Below are 22,873 nucleotides of genomic sequence, written 5' to 3'. Positions count from 1 at the left end.
AGCAGGACAATGACCCAAAACAAACAAACTCACAAAGTTCACCTTTGAATGGATAAAAAAAAAAAAACTAAATGAAGGTTTTGGAGTGGCCGTTCATGTGTGTGTGTTGCTTGTGTTGAGATTTTTTTTGGGGAACATCTCTGCTCTGAGTGCTGTCTGTGTCTGGATTTCCCAGGAGCAGATCAGATTCTAGACTCTGCAGGATATCGGCGCCAATTCCTGTCTCTTGTATAGACAGTTTTAAGCAGTTTTGAGGATGACACACACACACACACTCTCTCTCTTTTTATCGCTTCTGTTGAACGCAGGCCCCAGCAGACGGCGTGTTTAGCAGTGCAGGGTTTTAGTCTGCAGTAATTACCCATATCCCGCAGTAATAGTCTGCTTTAAACTAGGCTCAGACTTGCCCCAGTCTGACTGCAGGGCGAGACCATTTCCCCCAGTCCTCAGGGCTAATGGGGTTAATGGGGCTGCTGCTGATGATGATATTTCCTCTCTCTGAATGAGGGCTTATGATGATATTGATGTTTAATTATTTATTCCGGGTGTTTCTGGTCTCAGGACTCACCGGCTGGACTGAACACCGTTTAGTGCTTTTTTATTTTTTTTATTGGAGTGGACTGGACTGGACTGGGGTCGTTATAAAGAGACTCTGTTGGGAAAATCTACTAAAAAATGCAGAAAGCTAAGCTATCTTTAAAGCTAGCCATCACCATTACACTTAATCTGGCAACCTGATTGGTCTAAAATCAAATAATAACCTCAAAAAAGTTGCAAGTTTGGTTTCTTTGATTCTGTGTTGTAATGAAACTCTTTTGTTGCAGAATGCAGTCAAATCCTCATAGCAATGTTCCAATATCAGTTAAGAAGTATTCTTTGGACAGTAGGGACAGTTATCCCAATAAAAGCAGGATGAACTCTCTTGATTACAGAAGAAACAGTCTGTGTTCTTTAGGGAAGGCTTTAGGCTGGATGTTGGAACGTTGCTGCAGGGATTCACTTTTTTATCCAGACACAGAGCAGCACTGAGGTCAGGTACTGATGTTCAGGGATCAGGGAACTGTCTGTATCTCAGGGGTCCTCAGAGTAGGGTCAGTTGAGGTCAGAGGTCAGGATTCTCTACAGGCTGTAGGTGAAGATCTTCCACACCAAACTCAAGCAGTTTAAAATACTGGGCACAAGGGGCCATTCGTGGGCGGCACGGTGGCTTAGTGGTTAGCACGTTTGCCTCCCAGCACTGGGGTACTGGATAATATGAAGGTTTTTTGTGATCTGCTGTGTATATCATTTAAGAGCTTCAGCGACGTTTCTCCATATATCCAGAGATAGATGTTTACATCCTATAATGCTAGCTTTCAGCTCTGAGCGCCACCATTACTGTACTGAAAATTACAGACATATATATATATATACTGTATACACTATGCGTAGTCTATATATATATATATATATATATATATATATGTTGTTTTCAGTTCAGTGATGGTGGTGCATTGAGCTGAAGCTAGCGTTATAGGATGTAAACAGTGGTGTGAAGCTACTTTAAGCTGGATGACGATACAATTTATCGGTGGTAAATTAAGCCCCGTGTCACCCAGTCTGAAGGGTGTTTGGACAAACTGTTAAAATTTCTGGAGAACAAAGGTTTTTATCAAACAAAGGTACAAAGGTAATTATCAAATGTAAGTACTTTTGTATCATGTTTTACTACAACAAAAGTACATTTCACACCGAAATTCTCCTTTAAATGATGCCAGATTCTAGTGATCTAACTCAAAGTGACCGTCTTCGGTGAAATGTATTAGTGAAAATGTGTAATTTCACCTGAGATGCTAAAAAATTATTATTATTATTATTCAAATTCTGCTCACTATTTCCCAATGGCTCTGAGTTTATCACTCTATGTTATCATCCGGACAGTGTGTGGGTCAGGCACAGATGTGTGTGGTGTAAACAGACCTCTCCCTCGAGAGCTCACCAGAATACACACACACTCGTACACTGTCAGCAGTGTTTATTTACTGTACTTTCCGTTAGTAAACCCAGAGCTCGAACGAGTGGACGTAGTGCATCCAGCACTTTCTGGAGCTTTCAGGGTCACAACAAACACAGCAAACACAATGCTGTAACTGTGATATCATCTACACACACACACACACAGCTCACATAGTGTTAGTAAACATAGTAACTCTGTATTGTAGAGCTTGTTGGTGATAAAGGTCATGGTGAACATAAGGCTTGTGTTGTGTACAGTAGTAGTATAGTATTTGAGTTCTCTTTTTTTATTGTTATTTCTTGTTTTCTCCCATTTGTCTTCATATTAATCTAGATCAATTATCATACCCCTTTACCTGTTATTTACTTGTATATTCACAACACCAGGAGGGTGAAGACTAGCACACGCCTCCTTTTGATACATGTAAAGTCAGACTCCATCTCTTTTTAAACTGCTGTTGCTTCAGCATTACAGAGTAGCATCACAGCACACTCGGAGGAAAGTGCAGCGACTCGGTTCTGATACATCAGCTCACAGACGCAGCCTTGTGCTGATCCACATCACCCTTTGAAGTGATGAGAGGAAAGAGCGTCATCTACTGTACCCACCCACAGAGAGCAAGACCAGTTATGCTCTCTTAGGGCTCCGGCAGCTGATGGCAAGCTGGATGACCAGGATTTGAACCAGTACCACTGTGTCTTCTGTGTGCAATGCAGATCTGCTACTGCCTGCTTTAAATTTCCCTTTGGGCATCATGAAGTATCCCTCTGTCCCTGTGTCTGTCCGTCCATCTGTCCTCCTTTAAATAAAATGGTTTGAGTCAGAAACTCAGCAGAGTCGAAATTGACCACCATTGTTCTTTAGACTGTTCTGACTGTACTGTTCAGAGTGCAGGCAGTAGACTAGACACCTAAATGGCTGAAGTTACATATTATGGTTCAAGGACCCCTCCTGAGGTGTGAGGCCTTGTGGGTAAAGGTTTGTGTGTGTGTGTGTGTGTGTGTGTGCGTGTCCTCCGTCTGTTTGTCTGTCTGTCCACACGAGTGCCCGGGGCTATCCCTATTAGTGTGGCGAGGATTTCACAAGAACACCAAACCAGCAGGGGTAGTGGCTAACCACACGCACGCACACACAAACACAGACTCATTGTGTCCATTTTCTGCTGTCCGCAGTGTAGTGTCATACAGACTGTTTTGGTTAATTGTTTACAGAACACACACACACACTCACACTTGTTGCTAGGCTTGTACACTTTCTCATCAGATCTTTTCATCATTCCAACTTTCCAAATTACAACAGTAACAATGATAACAAAAAAATCCAATTAAATAAAAAGAGTGGTTAATAAAGTGTGCAAACATTGAACTAAACACTTGATTTAATTTATTGAGCTACACGTACAGAAACACGTACAGTGTGCAGCTTGGATACTTTCACATAGTCCTGCCAGAATTTGCAGTATATTTGTAAGGTTAGCAGGATAGCAGGTCTGGACTTGCAACTTATGAGCAGTTTTAGCATTAGACACTAAACGCAGACATGGCTGAAATAACAAAAAAGATGCAGAGCTTTCAGACCTCAAATAATGCAACAAAACAAGTTATATTCGTAATATTATATTTATTAATCACAGTTTTCATGCATCTTAGCATGTTCTCCTCCACCAGTCTTACACACTGCTTTTGGATAACTATACTATAAAAAGAATTAAAAGAAAGTAAATTATTGTTGTAGCAGTGAACAGTGAGGCGTACTGAGGTATGGTGGGGAATAGTGAGGTGTAGTGAGCTTTTGGTCAGTTCTACAGAGATGTATAGTGAGATATAATGAGGTATGGTGAGGTAAAGTGAGATACTGGGTTATGTTGAGGTTAAGAAGATTCAGTGATGTATAGTGAGGAATAGTGAGGCATAATGGAATATACTGAGGTATGAGATGTGGTAATGTATATTGAAGTGTGGTGAGGTATAGTGAGATATAGTGAAGTATTGAGAGATACAGTTAGATATGGTGAGATGTAGTGAGACACAGTGAGGTATAGTGAGGAATGGTGAGATACCATTATGGTATGGTGAGATGTAGTGAGACACAATGAGGTATAGTGAGGAATGGTGATGTATAGTGAGGTCTGGTGAGGTAAAGTGAGATATATTGAGGTTTGTTGAGGTATGAGATGTGGTGATGTATATTAAAGTGTGGTGAGGTGTAGTGAGATATGAAGTATTGAGAGATACAGTCAGCTATGGTGAGATGTAGTGAGACACAGTGAGGTATAGTGAGGAATGGTGATGTATAGTGAGGCATGGTGAGGTAAAGTGAGATATACTGAGGTTTGTTGAGGTATGAGATGTGGTAATGTATATTGAAGTGTGGTGAGGTGTAGTGAGATATAGTGAAGTATTGAGAGATACAGTCAGCTATGGTGAGATGTAGTGAGACACAATGAGGAATAGTGAGGAATGGTGAGATACCATTAAAAAAAAACTTTTTTTCCCTTGCTTTCCTCCCTCTCTTCCGTTTATTCTTTGTTTCCTCATGTTTTTATCCCCCCCTCTCTCTCTCTGTTTTTCAGTTATTTTTCAGTCATTTCTCATTTTCTCTGCTTTCTTTTATCTCGTACATTTTATTTAACCCTCTGTCTTTGTCTCTTTGTGTCGCTTTTATCACTCGCCCCCCCAACACGTATGTACACACACATACACACTACACACACACAGTTTGTCTAGTTCTGTCATCCCTATCTGTCACTGTTCCTTTCTTTCTGACACACACTTACACACACACACACACACACACTGGAATAAGATGATTTGGAATGCAGCAGTGTGGAAAATGGATATACAAAAGTATCCATGCAGACTGCCTCTGGCATGCATGTTAATGTGCTGAGAGAAAGAGAGAGAGAGAGAGAGAGAGACGAGCAGAGAAAGAGAGATACAGAGAGAAAAAGGGAGAGGGAGAGACAAAGAGAGAGAGACGGAGAGAGGGAGAGACAAAGAGAGAAAGAGAGAAGGACAGAGAGACAGAGAAGGAGAGAGAGACAGAGAGGAAGAGGGAGAGAGAGAGAGAGGGAGAGAGAAAGAGAAAGAGGGAAAGACAGAGGGAGAGAGAAAGAGGGAGAGGGAGAGACAAAGAGAGGGAGAGAGATAGAGAGAAATGGAGAGACAAAGACAGAGAAACAGAGGAAGAGGGGGAGAGGGAGGGACAAAGAGAGAAACACAGAGAGAGAGACGGAGAGATGGAGACACAGACAGAGAGAGAGACAGAGACAGAGAGACTAGGAGACGGAGAGAGAGAAAAAAGATCATGTTTTCAGTCAAGTAAGGTCTTGATATTGGGCTGGACGGTGCAGACATAAAGCACTACGTACCCTTACTGTACACTTTACACTAACATGCCAAAAGTCATGGGACACAAACTAGTCTCATGCTATGTCCAATGGAAGCTAGAGAACGCTGCACTGAGCTGTGGGCCAGACACCACTGGTCACCATCATTAACACCCAATAAATTGCTTTGGGTGGTAATTTTAGCTTTAAAACTGTAATTGTAACTGTAACTGTAATTGGATGTTAATCTACACAGATTTCTCTTCTAAAATATGTCTTTTCATTTGGGTAATTAAAGTGTTTCCGTTTATTTACAGTAAGCTATTACTGCCTAACTTCCGCGATAAAGCACTACACTAAAGTCCTCTGCGTACTTCCAGCGAAATGAAGTTGGTGAGCATTGCACAAAGTGAAGCGTACTTTCTGCAGCTTCTTGTGCGCTCCACAACTGCAGCGGCCAATCACAGACGTTGTCGCATAGTATCTGAGGCTGTGGATTTCGCTCAGCTTTCATGTGCACGTCAAGGCGAACGAAGCCCCTTTGCAACGTCTGCGGCTGTTTGTTTGCTCCGTAATTACGTCACATTGTTCGCTGAAGCCACACAAACGTTGTCGCCGCATGAAGTATGCCGAGGTCTTAAGTGTTCTGGTAAACCAGGGTGATATTAGCTAACAGTTTGTCCCATGTAGCTTGTTTTAACACGGTAAACACGCAGACTACAGGCCGATAATACTGGCTAGCATGGTTTGTGGGTAATGCTAATGCTGCCCCAGCAGTGCTAGCCAGAGTTAGCAGCAGACTGCAGGCCGATAATACTCACCTGTGAACAGCACAGCAGAAAGGCTAGCACTTAGCAGCTAATGCTAATACTGCTGTAGCACTAATCTGAAACTCCTGTATAACTCTGTACTTCAGCAGAGTGTCTTTACTGCTTCTTAATACCTGACTAGTAAAATTCATACATAAGGAGCACCGGATTATAAGGTGCACTGATGAAAATTAAAGTATTTTAAATATGCCTTTTAGTGTGAAAAATGTGGTATATGATTAGCTCCATCAGTTGCGCTGCTGCTAGGCTGATACTGGACTATAGGCTAATGCTTGTGGTAGTGTGTTTGAGTGTAAATCAGCTGAAGGTATGTATTAGTATGTGTGTGTAGGAGCAGGGTGTATGCTCAGTGTTACAGAGAGCAGATGCATTGTGTTGTTTTGGACAGTTGGTTACGGATGAGTGAAGCTGGTTTGGGATCAGGACTATTAGCTGCTCGCGCTGCTTGGGGTCATTTTCTTCTGCTGAATTCAGAATGAGGCCTTTTTATCCCTCTGAATGAAACTGTAGTAAAGCCATGTTTTGTAGACATAAGACAATGTGAAAATTGTGAGGGACAAAAGTTTTGTGACACCATTAAGACGTGGATTTTGAGTATTTTTGGGGGCATATAAATTTGTTTTTAAGTTTACTGTTTGCATACATGCGCTTTTCTCATTATTATTATTACATTATTATTCTAATTAAGTTGGCTTGGTAATTATTCTTCCCTCAAAAAAAAGTGAACACTTCTTCTCCCACAGCTTTTTATGTAGAATTACAGAATTTTATGCTATTATATACTATACTGAATTACGTTGCTTTTGCTATTTGGAGCAATATATTGTATGTTTTTTGTACAGCAGATATTTTTAGGCTCAAACATTTCCCCATAGTGTTTCAATTCCAAAGTGTCCACAAACTTTTGTTAAACATTTCAAACAGCTCTATAGGGCAGTTTTTAAAACTCTGTAAGTACGTAGAACAAATCGTGCCTATTTGTATGATCGATATACTTCTCCGATTAAAGGTTTTTGTAAAATTAGAAGTGAATGGGCGGAACGTTGGCTTAACATTCCATCCTATACACAAACAAGCTGATTCTGTACAGAGAACGCCTCTCAGCCCTGCTCTCCAGTACTGTGTGTGTATGGAGGAGCTGCTGGATAAACCAGCTTTAGGGTAATGACTTTCTCACCCATTTTTACCCAAAAGTTTTTGGGCATAGATCTATCAGCCAAAGATATTGGTATTCTACCATTTAGTTAAAAGTGTTTGGATGCTGCTCTATTAGTCAAAGTTTAGCCAAATGTTTTTGGACTTTAGCATTAAGTCAAAAGTTTTTGGAGTTTAGCAATAAGCCAGAATTTTTGGGATTTTAGCATTTAGCCAAAGGTTTTGGACTTTAGCATTTAGCCAAAGTTTTTTGGACGCTGCTCTATCAGCCAAAGTTAGTCTTTTTTTTTTTTTTGGACTTTAGCATTTAGCCAGAAGTGTTTGGACACTGCTCTATCAGCCCAATTTTAGCCAAATGTTTTTGGACTTTAGCATTTAGCCAGACTTTTTTAGACTTCAGCATTTAGCCAAAAGTGTTTGGACTTTAGAATTTAGCCAAAAGTTTTTTGTACGCTGTTCTATCAGCCAAAGTTTAGCCAATTTTTTTGGGACCTCAGCATTTAGCCAAAGGTTTTGGACTTCATCATTTAGCCAGAAGTGTTTGGGCGCTGCTCTATGTGCCAAAGTTTATCCAAATGTTTTTGAACTTTAGCATTTAGCTAAAAGTTAACAGCATAGCAACCCCTGTTTACAGTTTTCAGACAGAAATAGCTTAGCAACCTTTTAGATTTTTCAATGTTATTAGCGCATTTTTCCAAGCCAAATAAACGATTGTTATGAATATTTTCTTTTCTACTTACACATTATTATTTTATACAAAATCCGATTCTTGATACTGCTGTGTACAAAACTCACCCCTTTTGTCTAATACCTTATTTTATTTTATTTTTACTTATTTTAAAATGATCTTGCAGTAACATTACATTTACGATATATTGTTGTCATTCCTTAATGTGAACATTTGATTTTCACTCTCTCTCTCTCTCTCTCTCTCTCTCTCTCTCTCTCTCTCTCTGTAGGTCACTATCAGCTCTCCCCCACGGTAAACATGCCTCAGGATGACACGGTCATAATTGAAGACGACAGACCCCCTGTTCTCCCGTCCCACCTGTCCGACCAATCGTCCTCCAGCTCCCACGATGACATAACTTTCGTTATGGAGGGGCCGCCAGCCTGGACTCAGGAAGTACCCTCTCAGAACGACAGGTACAACCAACCACAGTTTACCAGTCCTAATATTAAGGTTTTTAATTTTTAAAAAATTGTACAGTGAAAAAGATGTTATTTATAAGATAAGGGTAAAAAAAAAAATACAATTTTGTACATCTGTACAGCACCTGCATGAATTTCCTAAATTTTACAAAACTAAAATTAAGAATCTCACTAACAAAAAATGAACAAAGAAATACAAAAAATATATAGAATATATAATCAAAAATGATCACTTATTGTTGCTTTAAAATGTCTTACTGTGCTGTATTGTGCTCTATTGGCCACACCCCCACAGTTGGACATCTCAGGGTATCCTCTTAACAGGACAATGCTGCTTGACTTGCTGTATAGGTCCCAGAAATAGGTCTAAAAATCAGTTTCCAGGTCTCATCAGGGTAAGAATGTTTTATCAGTAATCTAATAGTGTTTTATTGAGGTTTTACATAATAGACCAACATAAAGTAGCACATAATTGTGAAAGCACTATTCAGTTCATCATCCAAAAAAAATTAAAACTGCAAACCGACCAAGACATGGCTGTCCACCCAAACTCAACAACAAAAAAAAAAAAAAATAAAAATAAATTGAGCAAGGAGAGCACTGGTCAGAGAAGCAGCCAAGAGGTCAATGGTCACTCTGGAGAAGCTGCAGAGATCCACAGCTCAAGTGGAAGAATCTACAAGTTTTGCACTCCACAAATCTGGCCTTTATAGAAAAGTGGCAAGAAGAAAACTATTGTTGAAAAACACCTAAGAAGTGCTGTTTGCAATTTGACATGTGAAAGAAGAAGGTTCTGTGGTCAGATGAAATCAAAAGTTGGATCAAACTTTTTTTTTTTTACCTAAATGCAAAGCTCAATATGTGGAGGAAAGGTAGCACTGCTCATCACTCTGAACACACACCATTTCCACTGTGAAACATGGTGGTGGCTGCATCATACGGTGGGGATGCTTATCTTCAGCAGGGACAGGGAAGCTGGGCAGAGTTTATGGGAGGATATATTGAGCTAAATACAGGGCAGACCTACTTACCAGTTATATGATGCCCATATAAATTAGGAATGCACCAAAATGGCATTTTGGAAATGAAACATATAGAACCTTTTTCCTGTTTTGTTCACTGTTTTATAAGTTAAAAAAACTGTTAATGTAAAAGTAATTTTGTATTGCTTGTTTTTTTTTTCAATTTTTGTCCAATAAGAACTATTAGGTGCACTTAAGAGCCTTTAATTCAAAAGTGCACCTTATAATCCTTAATGTGCCTTGAGTATGAAATCTACCAGGTTGTAAGTAAAGCCACTTTTAAGCCACTTATAAGGGTGAGTTTTCAGTGAAGTTTCTCCAGCACTAAGGCTGGGTTCAGCAGCATTAGCATTAGCCGCTAATTGCAGCACTAGCTCTTTTGCTATTCAGATAACTAGTGTTGCTTAATGCGCCTTATAATCCGGTGCACTCTTATATTTTCTGGTCTATTTTCATATGTTCATTGATAGTGCGTGCGCCTTATAATCTGAAAAATACATTAATTTAGTTTGCTAAAAATATTCAGTGTAGCATTTTAGCATTATCTTGATACCTTCTATCTTCTAGTATCTTTATGTCCATTATTCACCTCCTTCAGCTGCTAGAATTCCTCATGGCTGAGAGGTCAGTGTTTAGATAACTCATGCTGGATACACAGCTGCAGTGTGTTTCAGTTATTAGAGTGGGAAATGAAAGCGATTATAGAAAAATCTGCTGGATTCTGTCAGAGTTCTGAATAATCTACACCTATTAAAGTAGAGGCTGGAGTTTATTTAGTCCCGACATTCCTGAGGATTTCAGACTGAAGGAAACTGATAGTTCTGCACCTTTCAGCTCAGACTGTTCTCTGAACCTGGCCTAGTACCCAATCAAAACTGCCTGCTGGATTTACATTAAAAGCATATTCACATCGGTTGCCATGTGTGCTTTTATTTTAATTAATAAACGTTATTCTTTTTATGTGAAGAATGGTCAAAAATACTCTGTGTTCAACCACCATGACTTTTTATACTTTAAATGTTAATAAATTGGAGCTGAACCGAAATAGAAATTTTCAGTTACCTTATTTTACAGACTATAAGACACACTGTAAAAGAATGTCTATTTTCTGGTCTATTTTAAGCAACAATAGTAAGGAACAGGGGTGTAGCCATTTTTACCTTCTAATTTAGCAAGTTTGTCCCACGTAGCTTGTTTAAAACAGTAAACATGTAGACTACATGTTCTACAATAGATTCAAGATTCAAGATTTTTTTATTGTCACGTCACAGAGTACAGGTGTACATGTGAGTGAAAAACTTGGGATTCCCACCAATGTGCAAAGAATAATAAGAATAATATTTACAAGATTATTAAAAAATATATTATATAAAATAAGACATACAGATAGCTTTACAGTATAAACACTATACACAATACATTTAATAACAATAACATTATAACTTACACTATAGACAAATAATGCACAGGTGTAGATATGCAGATATCTAGAAAATGTGTGTGTGTGGAAGTGAGGAAATAGTCCTGTAGATGAAAGATTTAACTATGAGAAGAATGCAGAATATACTCACCTCTGAATGGTGAAAGAGCTAGCGCTGCACTTAGCAGCTAATGCTAAAGCTGCTCCAGCCTTGGTGCTGGAGAAACTTTACTAAAAAAACTCCTGTATAACTCTATACTTCAGAGGATTTTTAGTGCACCTAGCATAGTCTTTACATAACAAACATTTTAACAGTTACCATCTTCACAAGTGATGATGGAAAAATGGAGGAATGTTGGGGCCAAACCTGGTAAAATTATTAATTTTTCTTTAAAAATATCTCCAAATGCATTAATGTTTAAACATCAACAGCACTAGTTAATCTACAGTTACAGTAGATACAGAATCACTAGTGTAATCTTCTGTACAAATACTGCTGCATGCAAAATCTGAACACCAAGGAGAGTCAGATTTCAGCACAACACCACTTCTTTTTCTTCTTCTATTGTTTATTTTATGGCTGATAAAGATTTGAATCATCTAGAGAAAAGTGTTTTCACACTGCAAACGATCCAGATTGTGGTTCTGTTGATCCAAACTTTGGTCATTTGAATCAGAATCATGGTTCTTTTTGGTTCAAAACCAAACTGCGAAGTCTGAACCAAAGCAGGATAAACCTTGTCATTGAACCTCATTTCTTCTTTTTTTCTTCCCTGTAGAAAAACAAGTTTTAATAAGAGACTTTATTTTAAATTCTGAAATAATTTCAGAGCAGCAATGAAAAGTCTTTATTCCTTAAAGTCAGAGTTTCTGAGGAGTAATGAGAGGATTACACTGCTGCAGAGTCTGAGCTCATGGATTTAGCCTCGGGATTTTCTCTCCATCGCTCGTGTTCCTTTTTTTTATTCGTTTTTCTGTTCCTTTGTGCTCTATTTCTCTTTTTCTTCATCTGTTCCTGTGTTCTCTCTCTCTCTCTTAGTTCTCTGGGTGCAGGTGGTGAGGACGCCAGCGCGGCGTTCCAGAGGGAAGGCTTTGGTCGGCAGAGCATGTCCGAGAAACGCACCAAGCAGTACGGAGACGTCAGCCAGCTGGACATCATCAAGACCCGCAAGTCCAAGAGCATGGACCTCGGTACTCTACGTCCTCACCCACAGCACAGCCGCTGTACTTAATTACTCTACAGTAATGAACAGCTGCTTCTCCTAAAGCGACACTAGTGATCTGTCACACGCACCAGCGCACAACAGCATAGCCTGATATTATATACGTATATGTAGATATTCCAAGCACCAATAGAGGTTTAGGTTTTAGGTTAGTGACTTTTAAAACTTTACACAGAATGCAATACATGTTAAAATATTATTCACTTATAAAATATAGAGTATCAGCAGATCCTTTAAAAGTCTTAGACTTTGCAAACAGTCAATTTACTGTTCAGGTAATCATGTATCTTTGTCAGTGGAAAAGTGCGCCACTGCCCTATTAATTGCTATAACATTGCTATCTTGGCAACATAGGTTTGCAGTGCTCGCTTAATGTGTGTTTACTCCTCTCATGACACACACTCACAAGGACACACCGCAGTGCACAAACGCAACCTTTATGTCAACAATAAATAGAATAAAGAATAAAAATATCGTTGCTATTCCCTCTGCTGAGAAGCGCAGAAGCACTGCGCCGTTAAAACACCAATATGCCAAAGTCACAGCTCATCTGGCTCTTAAAGGGAATGGAAAGTGACACTCTGATTGGTTTATTTTCATGTTACATCCAAAAACACTCATGATTATTTAAGAGATTTAGTAAATACTGTATTTTACGAGAATTAATACAGTTTTACAAAACAAAATATTGCAATATGATACAATATCATTACTCTGCTCTGGTTCTCTGTTACTCACTTTACTCTAATACACATCACGCTTCTCCTGCATGCAGGCACTACTTCCTGATTCAGCACTGATCCAGCACTGTGTTTGAATGTTTACACTAATTGATAGTTTGAATGTATATCACTGTGAGAATGCCCCCTGCATGATTTTACTGTGTGACTGATGGGGAATGTTGTGGAATGTTATGGAATTTTATGGATGTTTGTTGGTTGGTTCTTGGGGTTCTGCATGTTGTGAATGGCTTTCACTAACCCACCACTGGAATGTATGTGCTTCCCTCATAGTGGCTGATGAGATTAACCTCAGCACTCACACAGAGAACCAATCAGGTAAGAGCATCACCCACAGACACGTCCTAACTCCATCCCTGTAGACCCTAGAGTCATGCCCTTCTCAAATCTCCTCGAATTTTCTAAACGCTGCAGGTATGCAAGTCTTCCTGCATGTTCTGAACACTCCAGACTTTGAGATCCAGTGATCTTGGAGATCTACTGAGGTACAATGTTGATTTTAAACTTTACAGCAAAAAAAAATGATTTGAGACCCTCTACCTTAGTGTTTTTTTTTTTTTTTTAGGATGGTTTAAATCTGTAGTTCAGCAGATTTCTAGAATGCTTTAAAATGCGCATTTATTATAGATGTTTCCAAACCCAGTAATTTTGTAGATCATCAACATGGTGCTGAAACTGTAGAATGAAAACTCTAGGACAATTTTAAACTACAGCGTTCTCGCTTAAAATGTTTAAAATTAAAATATTGATAATTAAGCTCTTAAATTGTCCTAAATTTACTGGAAATTTGCTGTAGCTACTACATGTATGGATGGTGCGTTTAATGCCAGTGGAAAAGCACAAAGGTTAGCGTAGGGCTAGCTAACATTAATGGGAAAAGAACTAAGTTAAGTGGAGAGCTAGCGAACACACTAACATTAGCGGCATTACCTGGGAGAAAACTAGGGTTAGTGAGGAGCAAGCTAATATTTGCGGTGAGCTAGCTAACGTTACTTGGGAGAGAACTACGGTTACCGTAGAGCTAGCTAATATTAGCAGTGAGCAAGCTAATGTTACTGGGGAGAGAACTAAGTTAATCGTAAAGCTAGCTAACATTAGCAGAGAGCTAGTTAACTATGCTGGGGAGAGAACTAAGGTTATTGTAGAGCTATCTAACATTAGCAGAGAGCTAGCTAACAATACTGGGAGAGACATAAGGTAAGCAGAGTTAACATTAACGCCGAGTTAGCTACATTACCTGGGAGAAAACTAGGGTTAGTGAAGAGCTAGCTAACATTAGCAGAGAGCTAGCTAACAATACTGGGAGAGACCTAAGGTAAGCAGAGTTAACATTAGCGGTGAGCTAGCTAATATACTAACATTAGCGGAGTTAGTGAGGAGCAAGCTATCATTAGCGGTGAGCTAGCTAACATGTGAACATATTCTGCATCACAATAGAACAAAATTGGTAAAGAATGTTAATAAATGGGAAATGTTAAGTTTTAATTTTCAATACAATCCATTGTTTTCTACTTAAGAAATTATGACTACATTTGTGGGCCTTAAATTATATATTATAAATTTTATATATATTTTAAAAGCATTAAATTTGACTTTTTTAAAATGGAGCAAGAACCCTGAGCTACATTACTTAGTACATCTCCAAGACGGTTGGAAGTTTTGCAGATCAGTAGATTGTCCTGATGGTTCTAAACTGTAGTACGAAAAAGGTCTCAAAGTCTATTCCAAATTGTACTGCTCAGTAGATCTCCACATTGATTTTAAACGGTATTACTTAATAGATCCCAAAGTTAACTCAAACTTGTATTGCTCATTAGATCTCAACATTGATTATGAAATGCATTACTCACTAGATCTCACAGTTAATTTTACATTTTATACAACAGTTAGTTCAGACCTCACAATCTGGTTGAGAAGTGTTCTAGCCGTGCTGATATATGTGATAACATCACGGCCTTCTCACACTAAACCTGTATCACTCCGCCGACGCGTTGCCGAGTAACAGCGTATATACACAGGACACCCGCAGCAGCGTTAGCTTAGCACAGGCTAGCACTCAGCCGCGGCACGCTCGCCCTCAGCGCTGGCTGGTCTTTTGTGGAAAAAAGGGAAAGAAAATCGCTCGGTTACTGCCGTCTGACAGCCAGAACGCTAACCAGCCAGGCTAGGCTAAGCTACTCTAAGCTAATGCTGAGCTAAAGCAAGCTACACTAAACTAACCACAGTTCAGCCGGCTAGCTAAAACCAACACCACCCAGCAAAACAAGCAGAAATGCTCAAAAAATGCACAGCTTTCACCTTAAGACCGAATCACAGCCGTGATGTTATTCATGATAACACACTCCCTCTCGTGTTCTATTGCATAAGTATTACTCAGTTGATATACGAGTTAATCCTAAACTGTATTATTCAGTAGATCTTTAAGTTGATTCTAAACTGTATTTCTCAGTAGATCTCCAAATTGATTGTAAATTGTAATGTATCCATATAACATGGCACACAGTGTTTTTCCCTGTCCCGTGATATGTGGCATGTCAGTGTATGGTGGTGTGGTAGTTCCACCCGCCAGCAGCTCATTGACTAAGAGCTTTTCCTTTCATTACGGCTGTATCCTCTGGTGATCAGTATGCAGGATTAATGAGGTTCTGCAGGGTGTTCTGCAGACGTGTGGTTCTGAAGCTCGGGTCGTTCTGCAGATAGTGATGCATTATTTTTCCGGCGGCGTCTCCTGCCAGAGGTTCAGTCTCTTATTCAATCTCAGCCTCGTTCATCCGGAACAGCAGCTTTAACGCAGTCGTGCTGTTGTCCTGACGCTGGGAGCTTGCTTTCTCTGGCGCGCCGCTCCGTTCTGACAGGTTGGCTCGCTCTGGCTAAGCTGCAATGGGTCGTGCACCATTAACGTCCATGACTGAGAGAGACTTCTCACTGGATGCATCATTCAGCAGTGACAGCCATGTTCCTCCAGCCTGACCGGCTAATGACCCATCCTGCTCCACTGCTGCGGGATTCTGGACGTCTAGGGGGCAGCGGATTGGATATAACAAAAAAAACTAGTGTCCATCTAATCAAATTAGCTTGGAAAATCATTTTAATATTGTTCTATTTGAGTATTTTAAACGCCACTCCTCTCACAGCTTTCAACATGGAAACACTGTTTTCATAAAACATACTTTTATATTCGCTTTTAGGGCCACTTTTGAGGGAGGGAGGGGGAATCCCCTTTCCCCTGGAGAGTGGGGAACCCCTACCCACAACAGTCACTTAGCAACACCACAGCAACCACCCTTCCCTCCCCGTGGGGATTTCTCCTGAAGAGCAGGGAATCCCTCTCCCCACAGCAGCCACCTAGCAACATCACAAGAACAACCTAGCAACACCACAGCAACAACCTAGCAACACCACAGCAACCACGTAGCAACACCACAGCAACAACCTAGCAACACCACAGCAACCACCTAACCACTGAATTACGTTGCTTGAACTTTTTGGAATGATATGTGGTACAGTTTTCGTAAAACAGATGTTTATATTAGTTTTTAGGGCCACTTTTGATGGGGGAGGGGCATTGATTTCCCCTGCAGAGTGGGGAACCCCTCCCCACAACAACCACTAGGCAACACCACAGCAACCATCTAGCAACACCACAGCAACAACCTAACTAAATTGAATTACATTGCTTGTGCTTTTTGGGGGCGATATGTGGTACAGTTTTTGTAAAATGGACGTTTATAGTAGTTTTAAGTTTTGAGGGAGGGAGAGGAATCCCCCTCCCCGCAGGGATTTCTCCTAGAGAGCGGGGAAACTCCTACTCACAGCAACCACTTTGCAACACCACAGCAACTGTCTAGCAACACCACAGCAACCACCTCCCCCCTCCCCACAGGGATTTCCCCTGAGGAGTGGGGAATCCCCCTCCCCACAGCAACCACCTAGCAATGCCAAAATAAACACCTAGCAACCCCACAGCAAAATCGTTGCAACACCACAGTAACCACCTAACTATACTAATTTACATTGTTTGTGCTTTTTGGTGCAATACATGGTACAGTTTTCATAAAACAGACCTTTATATTAGTTTTTAGGGCCACTTTTGTGTTGGGGAATCCCACTCCCCACAGCAAACATCTACAAACACCACAGCAACCTTCTAGCAACACCACATCAATCACCTCCCCCCTCCCCATGGGGATTTCCCCTGGAGAGCGGGGAATCCGTCTACCCACAAAAACCACCTATCAACACCACAGCAACCACCTACCAACGCCATAGAAAACACCTAGCAACAGCTTAGCAACACTACAGCAACCACCTACCTATTCTGACTTACATTGTTTGTGCTTTTTGGAGCAATACATGGTACAGACGTTTTTATTCGTTTTCAGGGCCACTTTTGATGGGGGCGGGAATCCCCCAAAACAACCACTTAGCAACACCACAGCAACCATCTAACACCACCACAGCAACCACCTCCACCCTTTACCGGCGGGGTTTACCCTGCACAACAGCAACCACTTAGCAACACCACAGCAACCATCTGCAAACACCATAACAACCTCCCAGCAACACCACATCAACCACCTGCCCCCTTCCACTGGGATTTCCGCTGGAGAGTGGGGAATCCCTCTCCCCACAGCAACCACCTAGCAACACCACATCAACAACCTAGCAACACTGCTGCAACCACCTAACTATAATAAATTACACTGGCTGTGCTTTTTGGAGCGCTTCGTATGCTTAGGTTTTCACACAACGGATGTTTTAAAAAATTTTAGGACATTTTCTGTAAATTCCATAAATGTTTGGAAATGTTCGTAAAGAGCAGGAAATCAAGCCCCCCCACCCACCATATTTCATATTTAATGAATTTCTAATTAAATGTTTAACTGACCTTCACTGTAGAAGGAAATACTTTACGTAATTTCACCCAAATGTTTGGCATACAGCTGTACAAACACAAATGCTGTAAAAAATAGTTAATATATTTGAACACCAGTGGAATAAACAGATTAAATACATATATCCAATTAATATTCCAGTATTTCATGTTATATGTGATGTAATAGAGAAGCCCTATTGTAGTCTGAATGATTTTTTCAGAACTGCAGCGCAGTGGGAGGAGTTTAGTGTAAGAGTCTAATTAATACCGTACAGTGTATTTCCAACATCATTTACATATAGAGCATATAGCAGCAGCTCTGTACTGATGAGCTTTTATCTCTCAGACTGGCTTCATATTGAAATGCTGGTAGATAGTAAAAGCCAGTAAAAGCGTATCAGTGTTGGGCACAGAGCAGATAGCAGTCCACTGGAGCGGTGCTGAGGAATTATATGTTTGGTTGAATCAGCCGGGGGGTTATTTAAATTTATCTGTTTCTGAGATCAGCAACTGCCTTCAGCGGTCATCCAGATCTTACTAGTATTACTCGTGCATTTAAAAAAATTAGAATATCATTTTTAAAAAGTTGCTTTCTTTCAGTAATTCAGTTCAAAATGTGAAACTAAATGGTTTTAGTTTTCTTTTCATATTTACCTTAAATTTATCTTCTAGGTCCTTAATTCTATTTAACACTTGTCTACTTTGTAAGTGAGGATTGGTCGATAGATGGATGTATGAATGGATTGTTGGATAGAAGAGAGGATGGATGGATGGATAGAAGCATGCATTAATGGATAGATGGATTAAAGGGTGGATGGATTAAAGGGTGGATGTATGGGATTGTTGATGGATGGATGGGTGGGTGGCTGGATTGTTAGATTGTTAGAAAACTACCAAAATACAAAAATTGCAAAACATATGTACAAACATGAGTTTTAAAAAACCTATACAAAACAATGGTCTTAAAGCTTCCAAGTACGTAGCAAAACAAATACTAAATATACTGTTTTATTGTGCTATTATTATTAACAATATTAAATTTAATATTAAGTGAAATGCATATGTGGACATGTGAGCATTAGTTTACATATTAATGAATGTTAATAAAGGTTTATTTTTAATTTTCTTCTAATATAGCCAATTTTCCCACTCATTCAGCCACTACTCTGTATATCTGGGGCTGTATATCCCCCATCACTAGTGATGCACCAACACAAGGAAGTGGAAGACTAGCGCATGCCTCCTCCGATACATGTGAAGTCAGACTCCGCCTCTTTTTGAACTGCTGCTGATGCATCATTGCTGAGTAGCATCACAGCACACTCGGAGGAAAGTGCAGCGACTAGGTTCTGACATATCAGCTCACAGACGCAGCCTTGTGCTGATCAACCTCACCCTTTGGAGTGATGAGAGGAATGAGGAGAGATGTGACTGTGCTGTCAGGCTGTGTTAGATCTTCAGCCTGTGCTGAGCGAGTGTTTAACCCTCTGGCTCTCCTGCAGGTTCCTCGTCACGTGACGTCGGCCCGTCTCTGGGCCTGAAGAAGTCCAGCTCTTTGGAAAGCTTACAGACAGCCGTCGCTGAAGCCACGCTTAATGGGGACCTCCCCTTCCACAGGCCACGCCCTCGCATCATACGGGGGAGGGGCTGTAACGAGAGCTTCCGCGCTGCTATCGACAAATCGTACGACAGACCAGCGGCCAACGAAGAAGACGTGGAGACCATGGACACATGTATGGCAATTTCTGATTGGTTGAATTTTAGTCTATTTGGTCTCTCGCACACATTAATTTGGAAGTGATTCCTTGAACTTAATAAATGAAATAACCATTATATTTTTTATTTAAATGCAGACAGTTGTCTTATTTATGGTGATTGTGTTTGACCCTGCAGTGGAGGAGGACACGGAAGAGAGCTCTCGCTCGGGGCGAGACTCCATCTCCACCGTAGCCGACCTCACGCCGCTTCCTGTTGCCGAGCGACAGCAGCTCACCAATGGCAACCAGCCTGCAGGTGATAAGAAGAAAGAGAAAGGAGGGAAGGAGAAGAAGAAGCCGGAGGAGAAGGATAAAGATAAGGAGAAGAGTAAAGGGAAGAAAGGGATGCTGAAAGGTCTAGGAGACATGTTCAGGTAAACACACAAGAAAAAAAAAACAGTTTAAAAAATGAATATATTTGTCTTTTCTCATTTTAATGGGTGAACATTGCGAAGCAATCTGCAATAGCAACCACCTAGACATGGCAGGCCACAAAAAAAAAAATCTGTTTTGTAAAATGGAAGTGGAGTGCTACAGACTAGTAGCTCTCCAGCCCAGAGGGTTGTTGAACCCAATTGCAGAACTGTTGAACTTAAAGCAGGTTAACTCAAGAAGAAAGCAAAAAATAAATAAATAAACACACTGCTCCTCACGCAGGATCAAACCCGTTTCTTCAGGGTCGCCGTTCAATACACTACCGCTGCTCCGGCTAGTGTATTGGGACACGGCCAGGAAAAAATGCCCTTATAAGGAGATGAGGAGCCCAAGAACCTGTGGAAAAACGAGAACAGGCGGAAACTAAAGTCAAGCTGAGCGCGACATGAGAGAAACGGGAGGAATGTAAACAAAAGCTCACCAGAGAAACTTTTGAAACTTTTTTTTTTCTTCAAACAACCTCACAGGCCAGATATTTTATGCTTGTGGGCCCCCTATTACCGACCCCTGCCTTACAGTATGGTCTGATTAGAAACTAGATCTTACCACAAGAAGGCAGAATAGTTTTTCCTTCCACTACAAAAAGATGGATAGTGCACCTCTTGGTGAGAGATTGTTGACTGATGCACGATGCACTCATACATTTCACCAGACTTTGAGTAGGGACGCAAAACACAAAGTCATGGAGGTGGTGATCTGAATTATTTCACAGATCAACCAATTAATGTGTCTTTTAATTAAGTTTATTATTTTATTTTTCCATTCTAAGTTTAGATAAATAAAAAATAAAAATATATATATTTTTAATTTTAGCTATATCTTTATTTTTTTCATTGATAATAGCAATTGAACAGAATCCTAGGTCATCAGCACCCGGAGTTCACAGTTGGCCATGCTTGCTCTCTCTGGGTGGGTAGATGGCGCTCCCAGTGTGATGTTGAACAGCACAGGTTTCTGTTGGAACAGACACCCTTCTGATTTGCAAACCTAACTTTGAACCTGTTCGCTGAGTTTCCACCTACAAAAGTAGGTTCCGGAATCAGGAACCTTCGTTAAAATGGCAACCCGCAGAGCCGAAGAATACTAGGTTCTTCAGCAATGCCCTGTGTTGATAACGATGATGTGACGTTTTGACGGTTCATCTAAAACCGGTACAAACATGGGTTGGTTTACTGAAAAACACCTCAGTTCTTGGGGCGTTTTCACACCAACACTATTTGATCCAGGGCTCTGGTTCATTTGTACCCTTAGTGGGGTAAGATTGGGCAGTTGTGAAAACAGTAATCGCACTCGGGTGAGGAATAAAACAACTGGATGGAGACCTGCTAGAGGAGGTGGTCTTGGTTCGGTCCCAAACAAACTCTACTAAGCGGGTTCACTTGTGGTGAAAACGAGAGCCGGTCTTGATCCGACCCAGCTGTCAAATATACTTCTTTTATTTGAGCTAAACTGCTGATAAGGTGCAGTTTAATCTGATAATTTAGCCAGGTATCACTTTTACAATTACCACAACTATTTACCACCACATCGCTGTCTCTGCTGCTCCATGCTGTGTACACACTGATTGTGGTCTGTGCTGAGTTCATTAATCGCAGCCAGGCAATTTAATTTACTCCATGCACATCTGCACTGCACCTCCCATTATAAACAGTGTTTTTAATAGGACGTGCAGTGCAGATGTGCATGTATTAACTAAGAGTTGCACGGCTGCGATCAGTGAACTGCACAGATGTACGCACTGGAACAGAGAATCTTCTCGCTGTATTTACTTATATTTCTTGCTCCTGCACTAGAGAGCTGTGACCAATCAGAGGACACAATGTGCTCACGTGGTTTGCTAATTGGTGTGCAGTTTGGTGCGTTTAGGTTAATGCCTGTGTGAAAACAAACCAAACAGATTATTTAGACGATCTAAATAAACAAACTCATTAATTGGATCAGAGAAACAAACTACAGGTGTGAAAACGCTCTTATAAGCCTGAACCAGAGTTCTTTTGGTGGAAAAGGAATGTTTTACTGGCTGCAGTGTGAAAAGAGGTGGAGTCTGACCTCACATGTATTGCAGGAGGCATGTGCTGGCCTTTGACGTTCCTAGTGACGTAGGGAATCCTTCTAAATTTGGAAAGAAATTGGATAAAATTAGATCTATCTCTCTTTGCCTGTAATGTTTTATGAATTTGAGTAAACTCAATTATCAGAACCTCATAACAGGGTTTTTCCTGAGGAACCCCTCCCGCAGCGGGCGCTGCAGGGCAGGGCAGAGCGTGGGCGGGTGAGATGGATGCGGCGAGAGTGAGCGTGTGAGGGCTGCGTTGTTTGTCACGTAGCTGCGGGTTTGAATATCATTGGCGCTCTCTGGAATATTAATGGGCGCGGGGTCTGGAGATGATGAATGTTCCTCGCTCTCAGCTGGAGGAGAAGTTCCACAGCGTGTCAGAAAGTTTCAGAAAGAACGAGAGTCACTGGAGTGTTCTGGAGCCCGTCAGAACCGAGAGAGGAAGAGTGTGTGTGTGTGTGTGTGTGTGTGTGTGCGTGTTAGAGGTGTGTGTGTGTGTGTGCATAGCCTGTCTCATGCATCACTGTGTCTGAGCGCCATTCACCATATTAATGCAGTCACAGAATAACAAATACAAACCCACAATTCAACACACACACACTTACACACGCTCCAGCGCAGTCAGATATGAGTGAAAAACGGTATTAAAATTTTAATGATCAAATCTAAAAAAAATTGCACAGATTGCTGCAAAATTTAGCATATAGTTACAGTATATTTCAGGCAGATATATAAAAACTACAGGACTTGAGGTGTGTTCTGATTAGACACTGATTACAGTCTCACCACAAGGGGGCGTTAAAGTGCATCCCTCACTGCTCTATAAATAAAAAAAAAGGATCTCAGGAACTACATTTGGGAAGTGTACCTCCTGGTGAGAGAT

General features: G+C 40.7%; 1 protein-coding gene across 2 annotated transcripts in view; it reads left to right on the top strand.

The window, feature by feature from the left end:
* Positions 1 to 22,873, top strand: part of pard3ab (par-3 family cell polarity regulator alpha, b) — a 228,054-nt gene that overhangs the window by 133,844 nt on the left and 71,337 nt on the right. The window contains exons 16-20 of one of the 2 annotated variants that reach the window (XM_049478958.1): positions 8,269 to 8,455; positions 11,943 to 12,094; positions 13,140 to 13,184; positions 19,245 to 19,475; positions 19,636 to 19,873. In XM_049478958.1, the coding sequence (XP_049334915.1) occupies positions 8,269 to 8,455; positions 11,943 to 12,094; positions 13,140 to 13,184; positions 19,245 to 19,475; positions 19,636 to 19,873 (853 nt within the window). The remainder of the gene's footprint in view (positions 1 to 8,268; positions 8,456 to 11,942; positions 12,095 to 13,139; positions 13,185 to 19,244; positions 19,476 to 19,635; positions 19,874 to 22,873) is intronic. The other variant, XM_049478959.1, reaches the window with a different exon arrangement.

Source organism: Astyanax mexicanus, chromosome 4 (assembly GCF_023375975.1).
Source record: "Astyanax mexicanus isolate ESR-SI-001 chromosome 4, AstMex3_surface, whole genome shotgun sequence".
Classification (NCBI taxonomy): domain Eukaryota; kingdom Metazoa; phylum Chordata; class Actinopteri; order Characiformes; family Acestrorhamphidae; genus Astyanax; species Astyanax mexicanus.
This window is presented reverse-complemented; position numbering and strand designations above follow the sequence as displayed.